Source organism: Mirounga angustirostris, unplaced genomic scaffold (genome assembly GCF_029215605.1).
Source record: "Mirounga angustirostris isolate CCGP_5_RB_7025 unplaced genomic scaffold, mMirAng1.0.hap1 SCAF_17, whole genome shotgun sequence".
Taxonomy (NCBI): Eukaryota; Metazoa; Chordata; class Mammalia; order Carnivora; family Phocidae; genus Mirounga; species Mirounga angustirostris.
Window position 1 is genome coordinate 21,042,355 of NW_026991725.1, and position 21,082 is coordinate 21,063,436.

The 21,082-nt window shown below is 48.3% G+C and overlaps 3 protein-coding genes across 15 annotated transcripts in view; 1 reads left to right on the forward strand and 2 right to left on the reverse strand.

The window, feature by feature from the left end:
- The window catches only part of MBTD1 (mbt domain containing 1), a 79,852-nt gene extending 69,551 nt beyond the window's left edge, over nt 1-10,301 (forward strand). For 9 of the 11 annotated variants that reach the window (XM_045889170.3, XM_064582376.1, XM_045889171.3 and 6 more), the window contains one exon: nt 374-3,409. In XM_045889170.3, coding sequence (XP_045745126.1) covers nt 374-492 — 119 coding nt within the window. In that variant the 3' untranslated portion in view covers nt 493-3,409. Of the gene's footprint in view, nt 1-373; nt 3,410-3,624; nt 3,815-10,004 lie in introns of those variants that run through there. The other 2 variants (XR_006793264.3, XR_010408420.1) reach the window with 2 other exon arrangements.
- Nucleotides 6,130-9,709, reverse strand: LOC123854137 (nucleoside diphosphate kinase B). Of its 2 annotated transcripts, none has more exons than XM_054510883.1 (5): nt 9,682-9,709; nt 8,994-9,122; nt 8,115-8,216; nt 7,201-7,313; nt 6,130-6,388 (listed from the first exon to the last, which is right to left on the reverse strand). In XM_054510883.1, the coding sequence occupies exons 2-5, from the start codon at nt 9,117-9,119 to the stop codon at nt 6,271-6,273; spliced, it is 459 nt and encodes a 152-aa protein (XP_054366858.1). In that variant the 5' UTR covers nt 9,120-9,122; nt 9,682-9,709; the 3' UTR covers nt 6,130-6,270. The 2 variants fall into 2 exon arrangements, with proteins under 2 accessions (XP_054366858.1, XP_045745119.1); XM_045889163.3 differs by lacking the exon at nt 9,682-9,709 and adding an exon at nt 9,381-9,535.
- Nucleotides 10,302-12,361: 2,060 nt separating the features above from the next.
- LOC123854138 (nucleoside diphosphate kinase A) lies at nt 12,362-20,416 on the reverse strand. Of its 2 annotated transcripts, none has more exons than XM_045889165.3 (5): nt 20,262-20,416; nt 17,937-18,066; nt 14,565-14,666; nt 13,186-13,298; nt 12,362-12,671 (listed from the first exon to the last, which is right to left on the reverse strand). In XM_045889165.3, exons 2-5 carry the CDS (start codon nt 18,060-18,062, stop codon nt 12,554-12,556), a joined length of 459 nt encoding a protein of 152 aa, XP_045745121.1. In that variant the 5' UTR covers nt 18,063-18,066; nt 20,262-20,416; the 3' UTR covers nt 12,362-12,553. The 2 variants fall into 2 exon arrangements, with proteins under 2 accessions (XP_045745121.1, XP_045745120.1); XM_045889164.3 differs by having other exon boundaries at nt 17,937-18,080; nt 20,262-20,409.
- Between the last annotated feature and the right edge of the window lie 666 nt (nt 20,417-21,082).

Genomic DNA, 21,082 nt, shown 5'->3' on the forward strand with positions numbered 1-21,082 from the left:
TATAGTTCAGAATCGTGTGAGAAATAGGTCGTTGTTACATAGACCTTGACATAAAAGTGAATACTATAAGAAAAATTCTAACTATTCTTGCCAAATTAGTGCTCACCATTACCTTGACCATTTCATGGAAGATGTCCATCGTGCAGTGTCCAGCATGCAGGATCTTACTGTTCTTTATGGAACTTTCCTTACCTGCTGATACGCTTTGAAAATTAAAATGAACTAAATGTTCATACTTCAGGGGGTTAATTTTTAAGAGTCACTGAAGACATGAAGTCTTCCTAGTAAAGTTGGTGGAAGCTGACGATTGAAAGTAATCTGAATACTCCAGAAAGGCTTAATAACAGCCCATACATTTATCTCTTTCCTGCAGTGACGACATTGCAGCTGAAGGAGGAGTTGATAGACGGAGAGGATTATAATTTCCTCCAAGGAGCATCTGATCAGGAAAGCAATGGCTCTGCCAGCTTCTACATCAAACAAGAGCCCTGAGAGGGCGCTGCAGTGGAGGGCGGGACTGGTTTATAATCACTCGAGCTGTACAGCGGGACTCTTCTACTGGGACATTTTGCTAAACATAGAAAATTTCAGTTCCAGATTTTTCAGGTGGGTGGGGAAACTATTTTAGTCGTGGGGGGAAATTTTTCAATTTATAAAGATGGACAATTTTTGTGTTGTATTTGAAGCTTTTGAAAGAATTTTGTAATATTTTCCAAGTTTGGATTTATGTGCATTGTTAACAACTGAAATTCTAACTTTTTGGTAAGATTAAAGTTTAGGTAGCAGGATTGAAGGAAATGATTTAAGAAGGATATAGTTGTAAATGCAAATGAACTGTCATTACAAATGAACCTTTTTGGTACCTGTTGGGAGATTTTGGGATTTTAGAAGTTAGGCCAGTCACATCTCCAGCTTCCTTTGCTGCAGAAATATGCAACTGAACCCCTCCCCCCTCGTGGAGGGTTCATCACCACATAGATCATGGAAGGGGTAATTAATTCTGCTTGTTGGCATTTTATTGCAGCCCATTTTAAATGTTTGTACAGAAATGTTTTTCATTCTGTGAAAATTTATTTGGAGTTCTATATGAAACTGGAAGAACTCTGGATACTTTTATATGTTCTCTTTTAATTAAAAAATGATTAAAATTATCCTAACACTAAAGTGTTAAACTGGAATGGTTGACAAGATAAGTCTACACGTTGAGGGGTTGGGGAAAATGCAATATTGTCCTTCGTTCATTTTCTTTTCCTTACTAGAAGATACCCCACGAGAGGGATTCTGATGAGTTCCCTGCCATTTCCCTCCATCTGTTAGATAATACTTAGTATAACCACACCCCAAAACAGATGTTCTTCTGTATTACCAGTAGAATCAAATCAAAAGTTGTTTAAAGCCAAAAATCAGTTTAGAATTCAAAATCATTCCAGCTCTGCTTTTAACTATCCTGGATTTGTTTAAAAAAAAAAAAAAAAAAAACCTAATTTGAAAGAGAATTTAATTTTCTTAAAATTCCATATATATAAATATATATATATATATAGTATGAATTGTCTTTTAATTGTATTCAAAATTAATTTTAACAGTAATAACTGATTTGGACCATTTCAAACATTCCCTACTTTAAAATTCACATGGCTTCCTTTAAAAAAAGGATACAAGGGTAAATTGGTGAAAGGTTTGCTCTCTGCATTCTAACTTTCTGAGTTGTGACTGAATGAGAGAGCTCTAGCGTTTACCAGTGAGGTTCATAAACTAAACTCTCAGGAATTAATTGCATCTGTTCTAGAAGTGCTTCTGGGTCTTAGCCTGGCCTCTTCAGAGTGGTAACATTTGGCCATCTCCTCTGGAATATAGGTAGGGCTAATTAGAAATTAATCAAAATGATTAACCTCTAAAGTCCTTCAGCCTATGGAATGCTTTAAAAAAAAAAAAAAATGGTAATGGAAAGCCCCAGGAGACCACTTTAGGTAAGATTTTTGTTTGAATTTTAAAATGCATAGAACATTAAAAACCAGCAATTTATTTTCTAAAATATTGCTCTACTTTGGGGAATAATAGCATTGGTAATACACACAGGTTTACCTCATTCTATGCAAGAGGGGTTAATAACATAAGGTTTTGTAGTTGCTACTGGAAGTAAAATTTGTTACTTTATAGTGTAAGAATGTATGGAATCGCATGTCAACATTTCTTAATACTGACTCTTTAGGGGCATAAATGCAGATCATATCAACGACAGGTTGATTCTCATGTGTCAAATATATGTGAATTCAGCTGTTAAATTACTGGATATTTATCTTAAACAACCTTACTGAGAGGGACCTACTGTAAATGTGACATCCTCACACTTCCCAAATCTTTGACTTTTAAGAATCTTCCCGTAAGCGAAAAGCCTAGAAGACTTTCACAGCAGGGCTTACCACGGTCTTCATTCTCAGGCTCTGGTTCCATGACAGGAGCTGCAGGGCGTGCTTGGCCATACCTGGGGCTTAGGGGCCCTTTGGGGAACTGAGTAAACCAGGAAGGATTTGATTTGGAGCCTGGTAATTAGTTCTGTGCACAATGTTCATTTGTAGCCAGGTCTTAGAAGCTTCCAGTCACACAGCAAAACCAGGCTCTGAGCGTTTTCGAATGTCCCACCTGTTTGTGTGAAGTATTTCTCGTCTCGATCCCATGCCCAACAGTTAAAGGTTGGCAAGGACTTCCTACGGTCTAAACAGTCTGAAGCCCTCCTCGTTGTTCAGGCTCTTAACTCCTGCTGCTGATGAACAGAAAAGTTAGTGCAGAGGAGATTGATGTCTTAGCCATAACTCCAGCTGTACAACCCAATAGCCCCATTCTCTTTTACGGTTCAAACTCTACTGCTGACCTTGGGTTTGTTTTCATTTTTTTCCTGTTAGGATTATTTGGGGATTTTGGGTAGTTTAAACTCTTTAACCTTTTCCTTGCTGTGTATGAGGAAAGCTAAAGCTGTTATCAACTTGTTATTCTACGGATACTAACACGGGTTTTCAGTGTTTGTTTGTTTTTATTATATTAATTTTGCGTGATGTGAATACCCTCTCCCATCAATACTTGTATTATGGTGCTATATATTTGGTAATGATCCTTTACTATTGGGAAGGGATTTTAAAAATACTGTGATGAAACGGGGTTGCTTCCTTTGATTTTCATATTTTAAATAAAGCCACAGTCATTTATACAAAAGAAAAGCATCTGTCCCTGGGCAAATCTTTTGAGGACAGAGGTCAAAGTAAACTGCATAAGGTTTTTACATCATTTCTGTATGTATTTGATATATAGATCAATATCTGTACAAATTTAATCTTTTATTTTCTTGGTAACTTGTGATCACTGAGAAAGTATTTGAGACTTTCTCATGAAGTGTATATAATGGCGTGAAAAATTCCTTCAGAGAAACTTATGTTCCTTTCATTTTTACCAAACTGCAAATTTTCAGCATGGATGTGAAAAGCATTAAAATTATAACTTTGTGTACAAGATGAAAATAATTCACTAAAATTTGCCCTTTTTTACACAAAATAAAACGTTAAAGTTAAGTTGTATTGGAGCAATTCTTTAATACGCTTTGGTCTTTGAGGGGTTTCCTTTTTTATTCAGATATTGGACACCTTCTATAAGCAATCACAAGCCCCCGAGAAAGCCAGGTGGGTTCCTTCCTCACAGGACCTGTGACCTGAGGGAAAAGCAGGCACGTTTGCTACTGGCTGACAAGGAGGAACCGCGGAGGGGGCCCTAGGCCCCAGGTATGGCGTGGACATGGCTGCGTCTGAGCCAAGATTTCACAAAGGTAAATGGCCAAGCCACAGCACAGGCAGCGGGGAGTGCGGGCCACAGGTGGGGAGAGTCCTTCCTGTAGCTACAACCTGGGGTTTCAGGGTTGGCGTGCTTGCTGGGCGACTTTTTTTTTTAAGCTCCATTAATCTCAATAGCAGACAAAATTCATAGGATGTAAATAAATGATCCCGGCTGCCTCTTGCTGTTTCCGTGAAGAGGAAATGCAAGATACCCCCTTTACCAACAACTAAGTCCTTAGTAAATTTTTCAGTTTTTACTAAAAAAAGTTTGTAGAGGGGCGCCTGGGATGGCTCAGTCGTTAAGCATCCGCCTTTGACTCAGGTCATGATCCCGGGGTCCTGGGATAGAGCCCCGTATGGGGCTCCCTGCTCAGCGGGAAGCCTGCTTCTCCCTCTCCCACTCACCCTGCTTGTGTTCCCTCTCTCGCTGTGTCTGTCAAATAAAGTAAAATCTTAAAAAAAAAAAAAAAAAGTTTGTAGAGAATTTTATGGATGTAAGATAACAGATGGGTTGGGTCTTCTGGGGTTAATTTCATCATCACACTTTAGAAAAATATAACACACTGCAAGAAAAAAAGCCGAACCTAACTTCTGCCCTGCTTTCTACCTTACATGGCTTGAACGGTTGCCTAGTACGTGGGAATTCCCAGCTTAGCTCTCATTTACAGTCCTATGAGCTTTGAGATACACATACTATTCTTGAAACCATTACATGCCCCTTGGGAAAACTTGAGCTCAGGGGACAACAGTAAAGGATTTCCTCTTGCAAACTGTTAACTGAGGCTATGGCATTTAAATAATGTATTTAATATGTACTCCAAAAATTTTATGGAAAACATAAAAGGTTCTGAAGTTGTCCACATTCACACAGCTACCTGGGAGATAGGATGAGGTCCAAAATCCAACCTTACTCCAGAGGCAGTAACTTTAATCTCACCATAGTCCACCCTTTCTCGTTCAGTTCTACCGAATTAAGTCCCGAAGTTCACACCCTTCCTCTCGCCTTTCCCCGCTCCAAATTTGATTTCAGGTACCCTACGAACTCAAAATTTTCAGGTGTCATTTGGAAGGAAAACTAGGTAAAGGTAGTAAAACAGTAACAAGAGCATGGGGTCCGAAGCCAGCTGCTTCCACTGAAACCATCCTTGTGAATTCTGTAACTTGACTCCGTTTCCTCAGCTGTAAAATAGGGATACCAGTACCAATCTCCTAAGAGTTGTGAAGTCTATAAATTCATGTATGTACAGTTCTTAGAACAGCCTTGACACAGAATAAGCCCATAATTAACTGCTGTCCATCCAAATACCTCAGCTTGCGTGTCACTGCGAGACTTCAAAACACATTAAAATGCAGATCCAGGGGTGCCTGGGGGGCTCAGTCGTTTAAGCATCTGCCTTCGGCTCAGGTCATAATCCCAGGATCCTGGGATCAAGCCCCGTGTCAGGCTCTCTGCTTAGTGGGAGAATGCTTCTCTTTCCCTCTGCCCCTCCTCCCTGCTCATTCTCGCGCTCTCTCAAATAAATAAAATAAAAAAATAAAAAAAAAAAATGCAGGGGCGCCTGGGTAGCTCAGTTGGTCTGCCTTCGGCTCAGGTCATGATCCCAGGAGTCCATCGGGCTCCCTGCTCAGCTGGGAGTCTGCTTCTCCCTCTCCCCCTACCCCCGCTCATGCTCGCTCTCTCAAATAAAATTTTTTTTTAAGATTTTTTTATTTATTCATTGGACACAGAGATACAGAGAGAGAGAATTAACCTTAAAAGGCACTAAGAATTTTGTAACCAGTCACTGCATGTAGCCCAGAAAACAGGCTTATCTCACTCCAGGGAAGAGTTAAGAAGGAGGGTAAGGTTGCAGAGAACACTTAACCAGGGGCCAGGCACTAGATACATTCTTTCTTTTAAACCTGCATTGCAGTGGTATTATCCTCATTTTACAAATGTCTTTAGACTTCCATTTTCCTCATAACTTGCCCAGTTATCAGTCAACAAAGATGTAAATCTGGACTTGACTACTCTGTTTCACTTGAGTTTCAACAAATTCACTGTACAGAAATCTACATGTCTACAATCCTCTAAGGTGGTCAGGATATTTATTTCATCACTTCCTTTTTAGACACACAGTCAGTGCCACACTTGTCCTCTTCAGCCTCTCTACTTTACCTCCTAGAGTCTAGCAGTACACCCTGGTGCTGAGAAGGGTCAGATCATTCTTCCACAGCAAGCAGGATTATTTAGTTCTGGATAACGTTGCGAAAGCCAAGGAACCAAGTCACTTCTTGCAGTCATAGCAAGTAAGCACAAAAGGCTGCACCAGTTTCCAAAGGCTTTATTGCTAAGTGCGTTTTAGAAAAGAAAGACTAATGCCATCACTTCCAAGTCACTGGAATGAAGAGGTGTGTCCAGGGCCACGTCAACAGTGGTGCCAAAGGGGACTGATGCTTTGTCCACCTTTTATTCATAGATCCAGTCAAAAGCACAAGACTTGTAGTTAACCAACTCTTCAGGCTTAAACCAGAGGCTGATTTCTTTCTCTGCACTTTTTACAGAATCACTGCCATGAATGATGTTCCTAAGAAAGAGAACAAATAACTTGTTACCACATTTTATTTATTATTTAAAGTAGGCTCCACACCCAGTATGGAGCCCAACGTGCGGCTTAAACTCACAACCCTGAGATCAAGAGCTGAGCTGAGATCAAGAGTCAGATGCTTAACCGACCGAGCCACCCAGGCGCCCCAAGTTACCACATTTTATTTTATTTTTTAAGACTTTGTCAGCGAGAAAGAGAGTGAGCACAAGCAGGGAGAGAAGCAGGCTCCCCGCTGAGCAGGGAGCCCGATGCGGGGACTTGATCCCAGGACCCTGGGATCATAACCCGAGCAGAAGGCAGACACTTAACTGACTGAGCCCCCCAGGCGTCCCCCAGGTTACCACATTTTAAAGTGCCAAAGTCTGTTTATGGCTAAGGCAAAGGAGTCACTGCAGACCTTTTCAGCCAAATTGCCACTCGAAGCAGGAGACTACCCCCAGAATATTTCCTCTTAAAAGCAACCATAAAATTAGGGGGGGCTTAACCAAAAGGTTAAGTGGCACACCCATGGCCACAGCCACAAGGAGCAAAGCCGAGGCTTTTCCCCACACTCCGCGCTTTCTGCTGTGTCCCACAGGACCTACCACACGAAGCTCCCTTGTGCGAGGAGGCCTTAGGTAAAATTTTAGTAGCCTAGGGAAGTCACTATTGAAGAAAACTTTCATCCAGTGATCATTTCCACCTAATTTTAAAAGTTCAAATTTTCCTAAAACTGGGATACACCGATAAGGTTTAATACCCCCTCGTGAAGTGCCTTTGAGAAACAGTCCTCCATGCCCCTCAGGCCTTACCTGCCAACTTGAATGCAGAAGTCCCCACGAATGGTGCCGGGCTTAGAATCCGCGGGGTTGGTCTCCCCAAGCATCATTCGCCCCGTCTTCACCACATTCAGTCCCTCCCAGACCTGGAGACAGTCGGGAAGAGGAACTGCATCAGATCTGTCACTTGGGACCATTGCAGTACAAACCTTCACCCGTGCCTCCCAGCTCGCTCCCGTCAGACCAGTCGGTGACTCGGCCAAGCAGCTCAGCCCGCACTAGGCAGCAGGGGCCTGTAGGAGGTGCTCCGGGCTCCATCCCCAGTGTACCGCTCGGATACACAGAAACCATCTACCCAACTCGGGGACTTCCCACCTAACCGAGGGGAAGATGAACAGCACGGAAGAACCTCAGGCAGCCACAAGCACGAGGGGAAACGGTGATGAAGGGGTAGAAGACCGTGATCGGGCTGGAACCGGGTCAGGGGGAAGGACTTAGTGCAGGATATGGTGAGGATTCCCAGGAAAGCAGAAAGTGTAGGCAGGGGAAGAACAGGAAGAACAAAGAGCCATCCTCCGAGAACCCGGGCCGATTTCAGTGCCTCCCTCCCAAACTTCCTACTCCTCTTCATTCCCAGCTAGACATTAATGCCAGAGGAGGAAACAGACTACTGGGTTACAGAGAACTTTTTCTAAGGTCTGGTTCCCCTTGCTTCTTCCTCCCAAGCTCCTAACTGCTCTAGCTCCAGCAGGATCCATTTGTAAAACAAAGGAATCTGGAGTGGCTGGGGAAGGTGTCTAAAAAGAGGCCATGCCAAAAAAATAAATAAATAAATAAATAAATAAATAAAAAATAAAAAGAGGCCATGCCGCACTGAGCAAGCCGGGTTCTGTACCAGCCCTTATTCCCTGCCCCTCCTCCCATCCCCCGGCCCCGCAAGCACTTGCCATGGCCACAACGGGCCCGGAGTGCATATACTTCACCAGCCCCGGGAAGAAGGGACGGTCCTTCAGGTCAAGGTAGTGCTGCTGCAGGAGCTCCTCGGAGGCCTGGCACGCAAAAGGCAGTCGCAGTTAGGAAGTACCCTGGAGAAGCTGAAATAGGGCGCTGTCCCATCCTCAGAATCCGCCCCCCGCCCCCATTCCCAAGGCAGGTTCTCCAAGTCCTGTAACATGTTAGCCCACCCAAGGTGTAAACAGAAATCCCACCCAAACCCTGACACTGATACTCTTTTTAGTGCAGAAAGACTGTTCCCATCATGAAGACACCCTCAAAATGTCAATGGTATTAGGGGTGTTAACATCCTAAGAAGTAGGTGGTTTGAGAATCTAGATGTGGAGAGTTAAGCGTTGGCTGCCTTTGAAGGAAATACGTCAGAGGTTATGTCACTCTTCTGGCCCATGTCCAGTGCCCTTTCCAACATCTCACATGTTAACCGAGAACGTTCGCCTCTTCCCAGATGGGCCTGGTTAAGATTTCAATACTTAACTTCCCCCTTAAAGCCCAGATCGGTGCCCCAAATGTAAAGTGTGGAAATGCCGGGCCCTGCCCTACACCGGGGGGAGCTCCGTCTGCCCGCACCCTGGGCACGTGTGGCCCGCGTGGCCGGGCCGAGGAACAGGCTTCTCCGCGCCACCGCGGGGCACCGGCTGCTCCCCGGGCCGTCACGTCACCTCCGCTTAACCTTGCGAGGGCGCCCGGGTTCGCGGGCCGCGGGATCGCCGCGGGGGCGGGAGCCGGCGGGGGGTGGGGGGAGCGGCGGCGGGCGAGCAGGAGGAGGGGCGCCCGCCGCCGGGCTCCCGGGGGCCGTGGGGGCGCCGCGTTACCTGCAGGAACTTCATGGCCACGAGGCGGAACCCCTTCTGCTCGAAGCGCTTGATGATCTCGCCCACCAGGCCGCGCTGCACGCCGTCCGGCTTGATGGCGATGAACGTGCGCTCCGGGTGGGCCATGGCCTGCGGGCGACAGACAGGTCGGCTCAGGGCCCCGCGGCCGCGCGGGCACAGGACCCCGGCCGCCCTCCCCCCCACGCCCCCCCGCCGTCCCCCCGGGCCCCTCCGCCCGCTCCGCGGGGACACGCGCCCGCCGGCCGCCTACGCCGCCCCGCGGGAGGGGACCCGGCGCCGGGCCCGGGGGAGGGGGGGCGGGCGGCGAGCGCGTCCGCGGGGAGGGGGCCCGGGGGGGCGGCGCGGAAAGCGCCCCCAGCGCCGTACGGGGAAGCAGGCTGCGCGGCGTGGCGGGAGGCGAGACGTGGAGCGGGCGGCGGGGCCCGGGGCGGCTCGGGAGGAGGGCCGCGCGACGGCCACACCCCGGACGCCCCGCCGCCCAACCCGCGAGGCGGACGCGGCGGAGACCTCTGGGCACGGCCCGCGCAGACGAGGAGGCGCTGGGGGCTGGGGAGCGGGAAGTGGCTTCCTCTCCCCGGGGGAGCGGGGGTGCCCCGCGCCTGGAACTCGGCGCCTCGGGCCCGCAGCCCTCCCCGCAGTGCCTCCTGCCCCGCGCGCGCACACTCACACTCCGGTGCGGTCGGGGTCTCCAGCCTGACACGCATCCCTGACGGGCCCTAGATTGTCTCACGGCAGTGCACACAGCTCCGCCCCCTTGCGTGGTGCCCAGCTTCGGTGCGGAGGCAGCGAGCCCGTCCTCGCCGCCCGTCCAGACACCCGCCCCGCAGTGCCTGTCCCCGAGATGGTCGGAGCCTCGCGTCTGTCCCTGCCCGGGGCAGCGCGTGCCAGTACCCGCACTGAGAGCCGGTACCCGCACCCGCACTGAGGGAGGACGTCAGCCCCCTCCGTTTTGACCGCAAGCTCTCCGGTTGACTCCGTTCTTCTTCCTAGATGATCTCAACTCAGGCAGAAGACCCTGCAGGCAAAGCATCCCGTGATGGGGACTGGAACTACCCCCCTCAAGCCACGAGGACCGCCCTGAGCCGGCAGGACCTCGCAGGACCAACCCCAAGACACTGATGGATTTGACCTTCAATGCCACCTGCAGCTACACACCGACCTTTGTCCCAGTTTCCGTATAGAAACCTGCAAGTATTTTCAGCACTTTGGGGACAGTTTTTGAGATGTTGGTCCAGTCTTCCCAGTGCTGGCCTCCCCGAAATAAATTCCCTTCTTGTCTCAGCACAACTGGTCTCTCTGCCTTTGGGTTTTGTCAGTGCGGAGTGTGGAACCTGGTGTGTTTGGGCCCCCGGAGCCCCAGGGGCCCCGGCACCCCTGCGCCCGGGCTGCAGTGCCAACCCACCCTCTGTTCCACCTCCTCGGCGTCCCACACCGCTAGCTGCAGAGCATTAAAACACATTCCTCATTCTGGAGAAGAGACAGCCAGTGTCCCCTTTGGCTTCCAGGGGAAGCACTCTAAGTGGGGGTTCCTTGTCAGAGTGTGGGACAGAGTCTGGGAATCTCACTGGAGATTTCTCTGGAGAGCTGTTTGCCCCTTTGGTCCAGGCACTAAGAGCCCGTGCCGCACGGCCCGTAGCAGCCTCTGCCTTTCCTGTGCCTGTCCTTCCCGCAAAGACAGCCCTTGACTGGCCAAGATGTGACCCCGCTGCCTCACTACACACACAGTCGTTCCCCACAGGTTCCGGTACCCTAGCTCACTCCCCCAACAGACCACGCTTTGGGTGAAACAGAAGTGCAGCTGGTCCTCAGCTTCGTGGAAGGAAAGTAGCCCCCCGCGGAGAAAATCCTTTCACCAAGTATACATATGTCAACTCTGACTGCACACTTCAGATAATCTTACGGTTTCATCAGGTGCACCCCAGTGAAGCTGGAAAAACACGGGAGCCCCCATCCCACCTCCCCTCCTCTTCACGGCCTCTACCGAAGCCAGATGAACAGGGAAAATACCAGGAAAGAAACCCTCAAGTTTGTGGCACAAGTAATTGTCCCCAATATGTATTCTCAGCCTCCCGCTTCTCATAGGAGAGCTTCAGAGTATTCTCTGCGCACAAGGGTGCCCAAATAAAAATAGCACTTTCCGCGTTCTCTTGCAGCAAGAGGCTTGCACATGAAGAAGTTCTGGCCAGCGGGATGGGAGGGAGAGCAAAGGTGGTAAATTCAAGGTGACGCCCTTCAGAGAAAGGAACAGTCCACTTCTCTTCCCAACTTGCCATTAGGCACGTGTAGGGGGTAAGGCATGTTACACTGGTTGGTAGGAAATCAGTCCCCGGACAACCTCAAGGATCAGAACCTCACCATCATCACCCCTACTTACGTACTTGGACTTTTTGGGGTTTTTGCAGCTTTATTGAGGCATAATTGACCAATTAAACTTGTTATGTATTTAAGGTATACAACCTGCTTTTTTAATTTACATATATTGTGAAACGATCACAATTAAGCTATTGAACATACCACTTCACATTGTTACCATTCTATTTGTATGTGTGCGAGCCCACTTAAGATCTACCGTCTTAGCAAATTTCAAGTACACAACACAGTGTTGTGAACTAGAGACACAGTGCTGTATGTTAGGCTTCTAGTTTAGACTTTTAAATAAAAGGTAAGTAAATTTCCGGGACACCTGGGTGGCTCAGTCGTTAAGTGTCTGTCTTTGGCTCAGGTCATGATCCCAGGTCCTGGGATCGAGCCCCACATCAAGCTCCCTGCTCCGAGGGAAGCCCGCTTCTCCCTCTCCCTCTCCCCCTGCTTGTGTTCCCTCTCTCGCTGTGTCTCTCTCTGTCAAATAAATATAATCTTAAAAAAAAAAAAAAAGTAAATTTCCATTTTGCCTCTGTTAAAGCAACCAAATCAGTGCCCTAACAAATCAAAGCTACTCAAGATTTCACCTGCTTCTTCTGAGGTCCTCCCAGGGACCCAGGCCCACTATCCAGCTTTTCTGTTTTTGGAGTAGTTACAACTTCTCACACTCCCCCATCTGCAGAGTCCCTCAGAGCTTCTCACTAGTAGTAAGGCTATCTCTTATTTCCAGTGAATCCTCTGCACCCAGTACAATCTTAGCAACCTAGCAGATCCTTCCTGGATGACTGCTGTTTGGCTCAGTGCCAAAAATGGATGGGATGCAGGAGTGAAGGGAGGGACAGACAGAGAGAGATCTCTCAGGCCAATAAAAATAATTTACATAGTATTTACATTCTGTTAGCTCAGGTTATCCAGAGTAAATGGAAAAGAAAAAAGACTACAAAGCAACAGGGCAATACAAAGTAACCGACTCGATGAATCCTATGTCGGGATGAAACATTTTAATCTGATAGTAGCACATAATACTGTACAGGGAGCACTCCCAGCTCCAGAGTTCCCCTCCAGGTTATAAGGAAGTTCTCAAAAATAAGTGGATTTGCGAGAGCCTGGCCCCCTGCTCATGGGAGGGAGCAGGAATGGAATGAACAAAGCACTGAGGTCTGCTCTCTCATCGCCCGTCACTCGTAGATCCAGCTCTGAGCACAGCTCTTGTAATCCACCAGCTCTTCAGGCTGGAACCACAAGCCGATCTCCTTCTCCGCACTCTCCACAGAGTCGCTGCCGTGGATAATGTTCCTGGATGGGGAAGGAGACGGCCATGTTACCTAGACCCAAAGGATTCAACTGCCTGGAAGCCCCCTGTTCCCACTGCCAGAAAGCTGACAGACTCTGCAGCAGAAAAAGCCAAAGCTCCCTGCACCTGAGTCCACATTATTTTATTATTATTATTCTTTTAAGATTTTATTTATTTGACAGAGAGAGACACAGTGAGAGAGGGAACACAAGCAGGGGGAGTGGCAGAGGGAGAAGCAGGCTTCCCGCTGAGCAGGGAGCCCGATGCGGGGCTCGATCCCAGGACCCCGGGATCATGACCTGAGCCAAAGGCAGCCGCTTAACAACTGAGCCACACAGGCGCCCCCCCCTTTTTTAAGTAAAGTTTAGAGCCAAAGTGGGGCTGGGCTCGAACTTACAACCCCAAGATCTATAGTTGCATGCTCTACCGACTGAGCCAGCCAGGTGCCGGAGGAACCCGAATTCTTATGTCACCTAACTCAGATTTTGGAAAAAGGCAAAAAGCACCCACTCCCACCTGCCAACTTGGATGCAAAAGTCCCCACGGATGGTCCCAGGCTTGGAGTCCGCAGGGTTGGTCTCCCCGAGCATCACTCGGCCTGTCTTCACCACATTCAGGCCCTCCCAGACCTCCAAGGATAAAAGAATATATGGTCAAGGAAGAAAACCCATCTCAGCAGAAAATCTGAAAACTATTAACTCAAAAACAGAAAAAAGCCCCCATATAACACTGAAGGAATAGTTATGGAGCATCTACTAGTTCCAACACTGGGAATACTGGCCCCCCGGCGCCCACTCCTGCTTTTCTTTTTTTTTTTTTTTTTTTTTAAAGATTTTATTTATTTATTTATTTGAGAGAGAGAGAGAAACAGCATGAGAGGGGATAGGGTCAGAGGGAGAAGCAGGCTCTCCGACGAGCCGGGAGCCCGATGCGGGACTCGATCCCAGGACTCCGGGATCATGACCTGAGCCGAAGGCAGTCGCTTAACCAACTGAGCCACCCAGGTGCCCCCACTCCTGCTTTTCTATAATCCATTCTTGACAGAGCAGCCTGTGCAGCCTTTAAAAATGCCTGCTGTTGGACCTCCCCTGGCGTCCGTCCCAGAGCTCGGGACACGCACAGCCAGCACAGCCCTGCCTCATCTGGCCTGCGCCCGTCTGCGCCTGTGCCTCCGAGCTCGCGTCATCTGACCTTCTCTTTCACCCACCGGGCTCCAGCGGCTCCAGCCTTCTTTCTGCACTTCAGAAAGCCCAGGCCCTTTGCACATGCTGTTTTCTCATTGAGATTGCTCTTCAATGTGATTCTTGTGTATGTCTGGCTCCTTCTTCTCACTCCGATATCAGCTTGAAAAGCATGTTCCTCGACCACCCAATCTAAAGTGGCCACTTGCTGTCACATCATCCTATTACATTTCTGGGCTTATCACTAATCATGAGCATATATATATATCTTCATCTTCATTATCTGCCCATCTTCCCCCTTCAAGATGTGTAGGCAAGCAAAGCCATGAAAATAAGTACCTATTTGGTCTCATTCATGACTGAATCCCCAGTGTCTGGAACAGAGCCTGGCACAATGATGACAACCGATACATACTTGGAGGAAAATCATTGCAATAAGCAAGAGACAATCTCGCTGCCCTCCCGAAGTGCAGAATCAGGCCAACCCCTCCCGATCGCTCTCAGCTATGAGTCACTATGGGTCTTCAGTTCAGCAAACAAATGTATCTTGCCTTTGGTGGGTCAGAGAGATAACTCATATCCTAACTGCCCAATCCTCCCAGCCCCCATTGCCTGTGTATCAGTGAGGACCTGGCGTCAGAGGCAGGAATCACACCCCTCACTCTTGACTCCAACGCAGTCATCCACCTCCATATCCCACACATGCATACTCACCATGGCAACCACAGGCCCTGACTGCATGTACTTCACCAGGCCAGCAAAGAACGGACGGTCCTTCAGGTCAATGTAGTGCTCCTTGAGAAGGTCTTCGGAAGCCTATTGCACAGGACAGAGAATGAGAATTGGCCCCCAAACTTTCTAAGATTCAGCAATCTAGTTATTTCCCACTCCCTGCTGTCTAAAATGTGAGCTCTTAGCTCACTGATTCTGTTATAACGCAATCTGCTCCCAACACTACCAGAGGGGAGCAGTGCCAGGGAGACTCAAAGTGCTTCAGCTTTGTGCCAGTTTCCCCCCTATTGGCCTTGCCTGATCGGAAGAAAACCACAGAACATGAGAATCGAATCCAGCCATCCCATTTTAGACAGCAAAACTAACAATAAAATGCATTTCCATTCCTTGAGAGCAAGCCTCGACTCAAATGTCAGAGGGAAGTCGGGGGGTCTTGGCATTCGACGAGAAGCAAACTGAACCCGGGCGCATCCCAGGGAGACTGCTCATTTACTCAGAAGAGGAAGGCCAGGGGCCAGGCGGGGCAACTATGCGATCCCCACAAGTATTTCACAAACCACTCAAAAGTACATGACATCTAGCAATAAATCCAGTTAGCCAGAGAGCGAACCCCCTGCTTGGCAATTCCGACTCCCTACGCCGGGCTCACTCTTGGCCACGGCACACAGGCTTGCTCCGGGTCTAACACGGGCCCTTCGTTCTCCCAGGTCTGTACCCTGCGCACTGCAGTCACACCCACAAACGTGGAGAGCCACTGCCAGAGAGCGCATCCAGAACGGCCCATCTCTCAGCCTGAGCGTTCCTTGCCAAAGGGACACAGCCACGTGACCACACGACGTCAGCCATTCACCCTTGGCCACCCCCCACCCATCCCAACAGAAAACTGGTAATGGTGGTCTCCTGACACACACTGACTTGACCTTCCCTTCCCCAAACACTCTTTTAATTCTACTAATTGGTTCTGATTATCTTTTTCGTTTGTTTTTTTGGTTCTGGTTATCTTTAATTTTTTTTAAAGATTTTGTTTATTTGAGAGAGAGTGAGAGACAGAGCAGGAGGAGGGGAAGGGGTAGAGGGAGAAGCAGATGCCCCGCTGAGCAGGGAGCCCAATGTGGGGCTCAAACCCAGGACCCTGGGATCGTGACCTGAGCCGAAGGCAGACGCTTAACCCACTGAGCCACCCAGGGGGCCCGGTTCTGGTTATCTTTAGTCTGCCAAACAGATTACAGGGTTTCTTCGGAGGGGGGACATCAAGTTTTCCCTCCCCACCCTCCACCATGTCATCTGTAGACTCCTGACAGCTGCCCCTCCTCCCATTCTTCCTCAGGCCCACATCCTTGATCGGCAAGTCAGTGTAACGGGAAAAATGCACGCACTTAGGGGTCAGAGAGACCCGAGTTAAAATCCCTGCTCCAGCAAAGTGCGCCTTCCGATATATTACGTAACCTCACCAAGCCCCGGGTTCTTCACCACTGACAACCACAGGCACAGAAATAAGTATGTCCCTGGGCTGTCATAAAAGCCAAAGAAAACACATATGTCCAGCACACAGTAAATGCGTGATCAACAATACTTTTCATTTCACTTTGCCTTCAAAACCTAATTTAATATGCAAACTCCCTGGAAAGCAATGCTTGTCCAACACCTGGCACTGATCATTCCATCATGTACCCCCCGACTCTGCACTAACATCCACCTACTTCCTATTATACTAAAGCAGTTTTCCTAAACATCACACAGGAACTAAATTGCAAATCAAACTAAATTTAAAATGCACTAGCCGTGGGCACCTGGGTGGCTCAGTTGGTTAAGCGACTGCCTTCGGCTCAGGTCATGATCCTGGAGTCCCTGGATCGAGTCCCGCATCGGACTCCCTGCTCGGCAGGGAGTCTGCTTCTCCCTCTGACCCTCCCGACCCTCCCCCCTCTCATGTGCTCTTTCAGTCTCTCTCTCTCAAATAAATAAATAAAATCTTTAAAAAAATAATAAAATAATAAAATAAAATGCACTAGCTGAGTCCAAAGATGACACTATTGATAGGAAAAAAGAATGCCCCCTAATTTATCTGCTTTGACAATTTGAATTCTCATTTCCCAGCTCTGTATGAAAAAGAGTTCTTAGCCAATTAATCCTTTTCATTTTTAGGGTTTTGTTTTTTGGGTTTTTTTAATGTTTTAGAGAGAGAGAGAGCGAGCACGAGCAGGAGGGGCAGAGGGAAAGGGAGAGAGAGAATCTCAAGCAGACTCTTCGCTGAGCGTGGAGCCTAGCACGGGGCTCCACCTCATGACCCTGAGATCACGACCTGAGCTGAAACCAAGAGTCCGACACTTAACCAAATGCGTCACCCAGGGGCCCCCTTCTTTTCATTTTTTGAAATATTGCTTTGCAGGTGTCTTGCAAGCGTGTCTGCTCTCTGCTGTTTCCAGGCGGGCCTTCCCAAGGGCAAAACCACAGCTTTCCCCCCAACATGCCCTGATGGTGCCTAATATACACTAGACACTAAGTGGACGGTAAATAAGGATGGAAAGATCTCCTTGCTGAGAATCGACCTGCCTCAGAGAGAGGGGTAGGGGAGGGGGGAGAAGTTCTCTGAAATTATCTGCTCAGGAAGCTCAAGACCAGGAGCTCAAACACCCGCAGGGCTCTGAGTCAGAAATCACAGTGCTCTCCTGAAACGAATATTGTACTGTATGTTAATGAACTAGAATTTAAATGAAAATTTGAAGAAAAAAATAAATAAAAATTTAAAAAAGGAAAAATGGGGCACCTGGCTGACTCAGTCAGTGAAGCATGTGACTCTTGATCTCAGGGTTGAGTCCATGCCCCACACTGGGTGTGCAGATTACTTAAAAATAAAAATCTTGGGCGCCTGGGTGGCTCATTTGGTTGAGCGACTGCCTTCGGCTCAGGTCATGATCCTGGAGTCCCGGGATCGAGTCCCGCGTCGGGCTCCCTGCTCAGCAGGGAGTCTGCTTCGCCCTCTGACCCTCCCCCCTCTCATGTGCTCTCTCTCATTCTCTCTCTCTCAAATAAATAAATAAAATCTTTAAAAAATAAAAAAAATTAAAATCTTAAAAAAAAAAAAAGAAAGAAAGAAATCAGTGCTGTAGTAATATGCGAGCTCCCCATTGCGAAGGGAAAAGGGAGGCTATTTCCAAAAGTCCCAGTAACTTGGTTTGTTGTAGGACTTGGCCACCATGCTAGGCACCAAGGAGTTTCCAGGTATCAGGACATATGTGTTCACCTTACATGGAGAAGGCTAAAAAGGAGGGGAGGGGAGAAACAGGGGGGCTAACCTACAATGATCCCCTATACTCCAAGAGAACAGAAATATGAAGAATGAAGTCCACTTACCTGAATTAATTTCATAGCAATGAGGCGGAATCCCTTTTGCTCAAAACGCTTGATGATCTCTCCCACGAGGCTGCGCTGGACCCCATCAGGCTTGATGGCAATGAAGGTGCGTTCACTGTTGGCCATGGTCCTGAGGATAAACAGCTGGGAGGATGAAACAGCACTGAATATCCTGCCTACATCATTATCCTTCTCAAGCAGATTACCCCATTGGGGTAAGCTGGTAAGCTGGTTTAAATCTGTCATGCCAACTCCCAAGTCTCTCTGGTAAAAACTCAATACCTAGTATGTTCACCACACTGTGTTACTTTGAAGACACATTTTAAAGATATATGTAGAAACAACGTTCCTACAATGGTAGCTGTATATGCCCATAAAAATAGTGTGCTATAGGGACGCCTGGGTGGCTCAGTCGGTTGAGTGTCCAACTCTTGATTTTGGCTCAGGTCATGATCTTAGGATTGAGGGATCGAGCCCTGCAATGGGCTCCTCACTCAGTGCAGAGTCAGCTTCAGATTCTTTCTCCCTCCCCCTCGGCCCCTCCCTGCTCAGGCGCGCCTGCTCTCTCTCTCTCTAAAATAAATAAATAAAAAGAAAAGGAAGAGTGTGCTATTGCTGTGTATGAATGTGTTCACCACAAGGTGCTGCACTGAAAAAACTCTGGGATAGCACATGTGTAAAAAATGTTCCTAAGGGGGGAAAAAAAAGAATTTTCCCTAAGCAAAAAAAAAAAAAAAAAAGGAAAAACAAAAAACCCAATTTCTCCTCAGTCCCCTTATCCCTGAACTAATATCCCAGGGTGGGCAAGGGTCCAAAAGCAGGGGCTATTATTTCTATCCCATTTGACTTAAAAGCTACTATTAAGCATTTATTTTGGTTTTTTGCTTGTTTGTTTTTAAAGATTTTATTTATTTGACAGAGAGAGACACAGCAAGAGAGGGAACACAAGCAGGGGGAGTGGGAGAGGGAGAAGCAGGCTTCCTGCGAGCAGGGAGCCCGATGCGGGGCTGGATCCCAGGACCCTGGGACCATGACCTGAGCTGAAGGCAGATGCTTAACGACTGAGCCACCCAGGTGTCCCTAAGCATCTGTTTTGTACCGAATACTGTGTCAGAACACAGATGTTAAAAAAAAAAAAAGACACACTGTCTTTGTGAATTATTCAGAGAAGGGAAACAACAGTGATAAAGTGGGGTCAGGCCTAAGGTAGAACAAAACAGTTTGACCTACTGCCACAATCATGGTATTAGAACTGGAAGGGGTTTTAGAGACTATTTCATTATAATCCTCTTCATTTTACAAACAAACAAATCTAGAGCACCAGAATGAGGTCCAAAATCCTGATTTCCCAACCCGATACAATTTATGCCACATCATAAGACATAATGAATATTCAGACAAACCGGTAAAAGGTGGATGGTGGGAGAACTAGAGCCGTTAGTAGTATCTGAGATGGGACATCATGCAGGAAAGAGGCCCAGCAAACGTCCATCCCAGACCTTGCCTTTTACAGAGAAGACTGGGCTCATGACCTGCTCTGCCTCCACAAGATGGGGAAGGAGGAGGCCCCTGACCTTGAAAGACAATCCCTAATGAGGACAGCCACACCACCTCCCGGCTCTACCTTCCCGAACTTTAGTTAACCTCTTATTATAGCACCTTAATATATTTTAATTTCTGTTTGTGTTTCCGTCCCACCACTGGTCTGCGGCCTGTATACAGGCACGGTTGGTTCCTGTGTCTGTCCCTGGTACCTAGCCACACGGCCTGGCATTCAGTAAGAGCAAAGAAAATGTCCTGAGTCGTAATCGCCCTGCCCCTTCAAGAAAAAGAGACAAAACCCAAGGACTGGCGAAGAACTCCCAGTGGAAGCTCGAGACAAGCCTGGATTCCCCAGGAGAAAATGGGCAAACAAGCCACAAACTGTCTCTATACTCATACCATTTATACTGTAAATGTCCTCCATACCTACCGAGACACACACACACATTCAGTCATTCATTCATTCACTCATTCAGCAAGAACTTACTGAGCCCCAGCTCCGTGCCCGGCACTGCACGCGACAGAGACAAATAAGGCACAACCCCTGTCGTCGCGGCCTGACGGAAAAGGCAGCCACGGACAAAGGCAAGTCCACGTGGCGCGGGACGTGCGCTGACAGGTCTGCACCTTTCCACCGGCGCTGCCCCGCCCTGCCCTCCCATTCGATCCCTCCGGCCACCTCTCAGAGCGGAATTCATCCGACCCCGTCGCCTCCCCCCACCCCCCTCCCCCCTCCCCCCTCCCCCATCCCAGTATCGCCTCTTCTTCTCAAACCCCTCTCACCCCTCCAGCTGCTCCAGCTGCAACTCCTCCAGGGGCCGCCGGCACCGGAAACACGCCTCGGCCCCACGTGGTTCCTGGCACCCGCAGGCGCGGAACGCTTCTTTCCGGATCGGCTGCCGGGGAGTCCGTTTTGCAGAACACCACTCGGCCACACTTCCTCTTGGGAGTCGGATGTCATTGTAGGGAGCAACATTCCGACGTTTAACTTCCGGCACTGCTTTTTCTTGCTCTTCCGGCACGCTGCCTTTTTTTTTTTTTTTTTTTTTTTGCCTAAGATTCTATGAGTCACTTCCTTCGTTCTCGAGTAGGTTGGCTTCCCGGGAGGTGGCGCTCCCACTTTGCACGAAGTCCGAACGGGCACCTGACCTAGAAATAGGCCTTTCTCATTTTACCTTTACTCATTCTTCCCAGCCTATCAAGCACTGCATTATTAACTGAGTACCTACTGTGTGCCGGGCACTATTCCAGGGCCTGAGAGTATAGCAGTAAACTCTCTCGGAGGTTTTGGTGGGGTAGGAAATGGGGACAAAGAATAAACAAATGAGCAAAGTGATATGTAATACATTGCATTATGTTAGTGCTGTTAAGAAAACGCAGAGCAAGGGAGAAAGACGGAAGGAGTGAACAATTTTAAAAAGGTTGGTTGGGAAAAGCCTCTCTGACAGTGGAACAGACAGACCTGCATGAAGTGAGGGAGCAAGTCTGGTGTTTATCTGACCGCGGAATATTATTACAGTGGACGTCCAGTGGTAGAAAATGCCATCAGAGGGGCGCCTGGGTGGCTCAGTCGTTAAGCGTCTGCCTTCGGCTCAGGTCATGAT

What these genes read in the sequence shown, in the direction of transcription:
- LOC123854137 (XM_054510883.1), bottom strand. Translation starts at nt 9,119, where the DNA reads ATGGCCCACCCGGAGCGCACGTTCATCGCCATCAAGCCGGACGGCGTG. An exon ending in CCGGGCCCGTTGTGGCCATG is followed by an intron (nt 7,314 to 8,114) that starts GCAAGTGCTTGC and finishes GACTGTCTCCAG; the next exon opens with GTCTGGGAGGGACTGAATGT. An exon ending in TTCTGCATTCAAGTTGGCAG is followed by an intron (nt 6,389 to 7,200) that starts GTAAGGCCTGAG and finishes TCTCTTTCTTAG; the next exon opens with GAACATCATTCATGGCAGTG.
- LOC123854138 (XM_045889165.3), bottom strand. Translation starts at nt 18,062, where the DNA reads ATGGCCAACAGTGAACGCACCTTCATTGCCATCAAGCCTGATGGGGTC. An exon ending in TTGCTATGAAATTAATTCAG is followed by an intron (nt 14,667 to 17,936) that starts GTAAGTGGACTT and finishes CCTGTGCAATAG; the next exon opens with GCTTCCGAAGACCTTCTCAA. An exon ending in TTTTGCATCCAAGTTGGCAG is followed by an intron (nt 12,672 to 13,185) that starts GTGGGAGTGGGT and finishes TTCCCCATCCAG; the next exon opens with GAACATTATCCACGGCAGCG.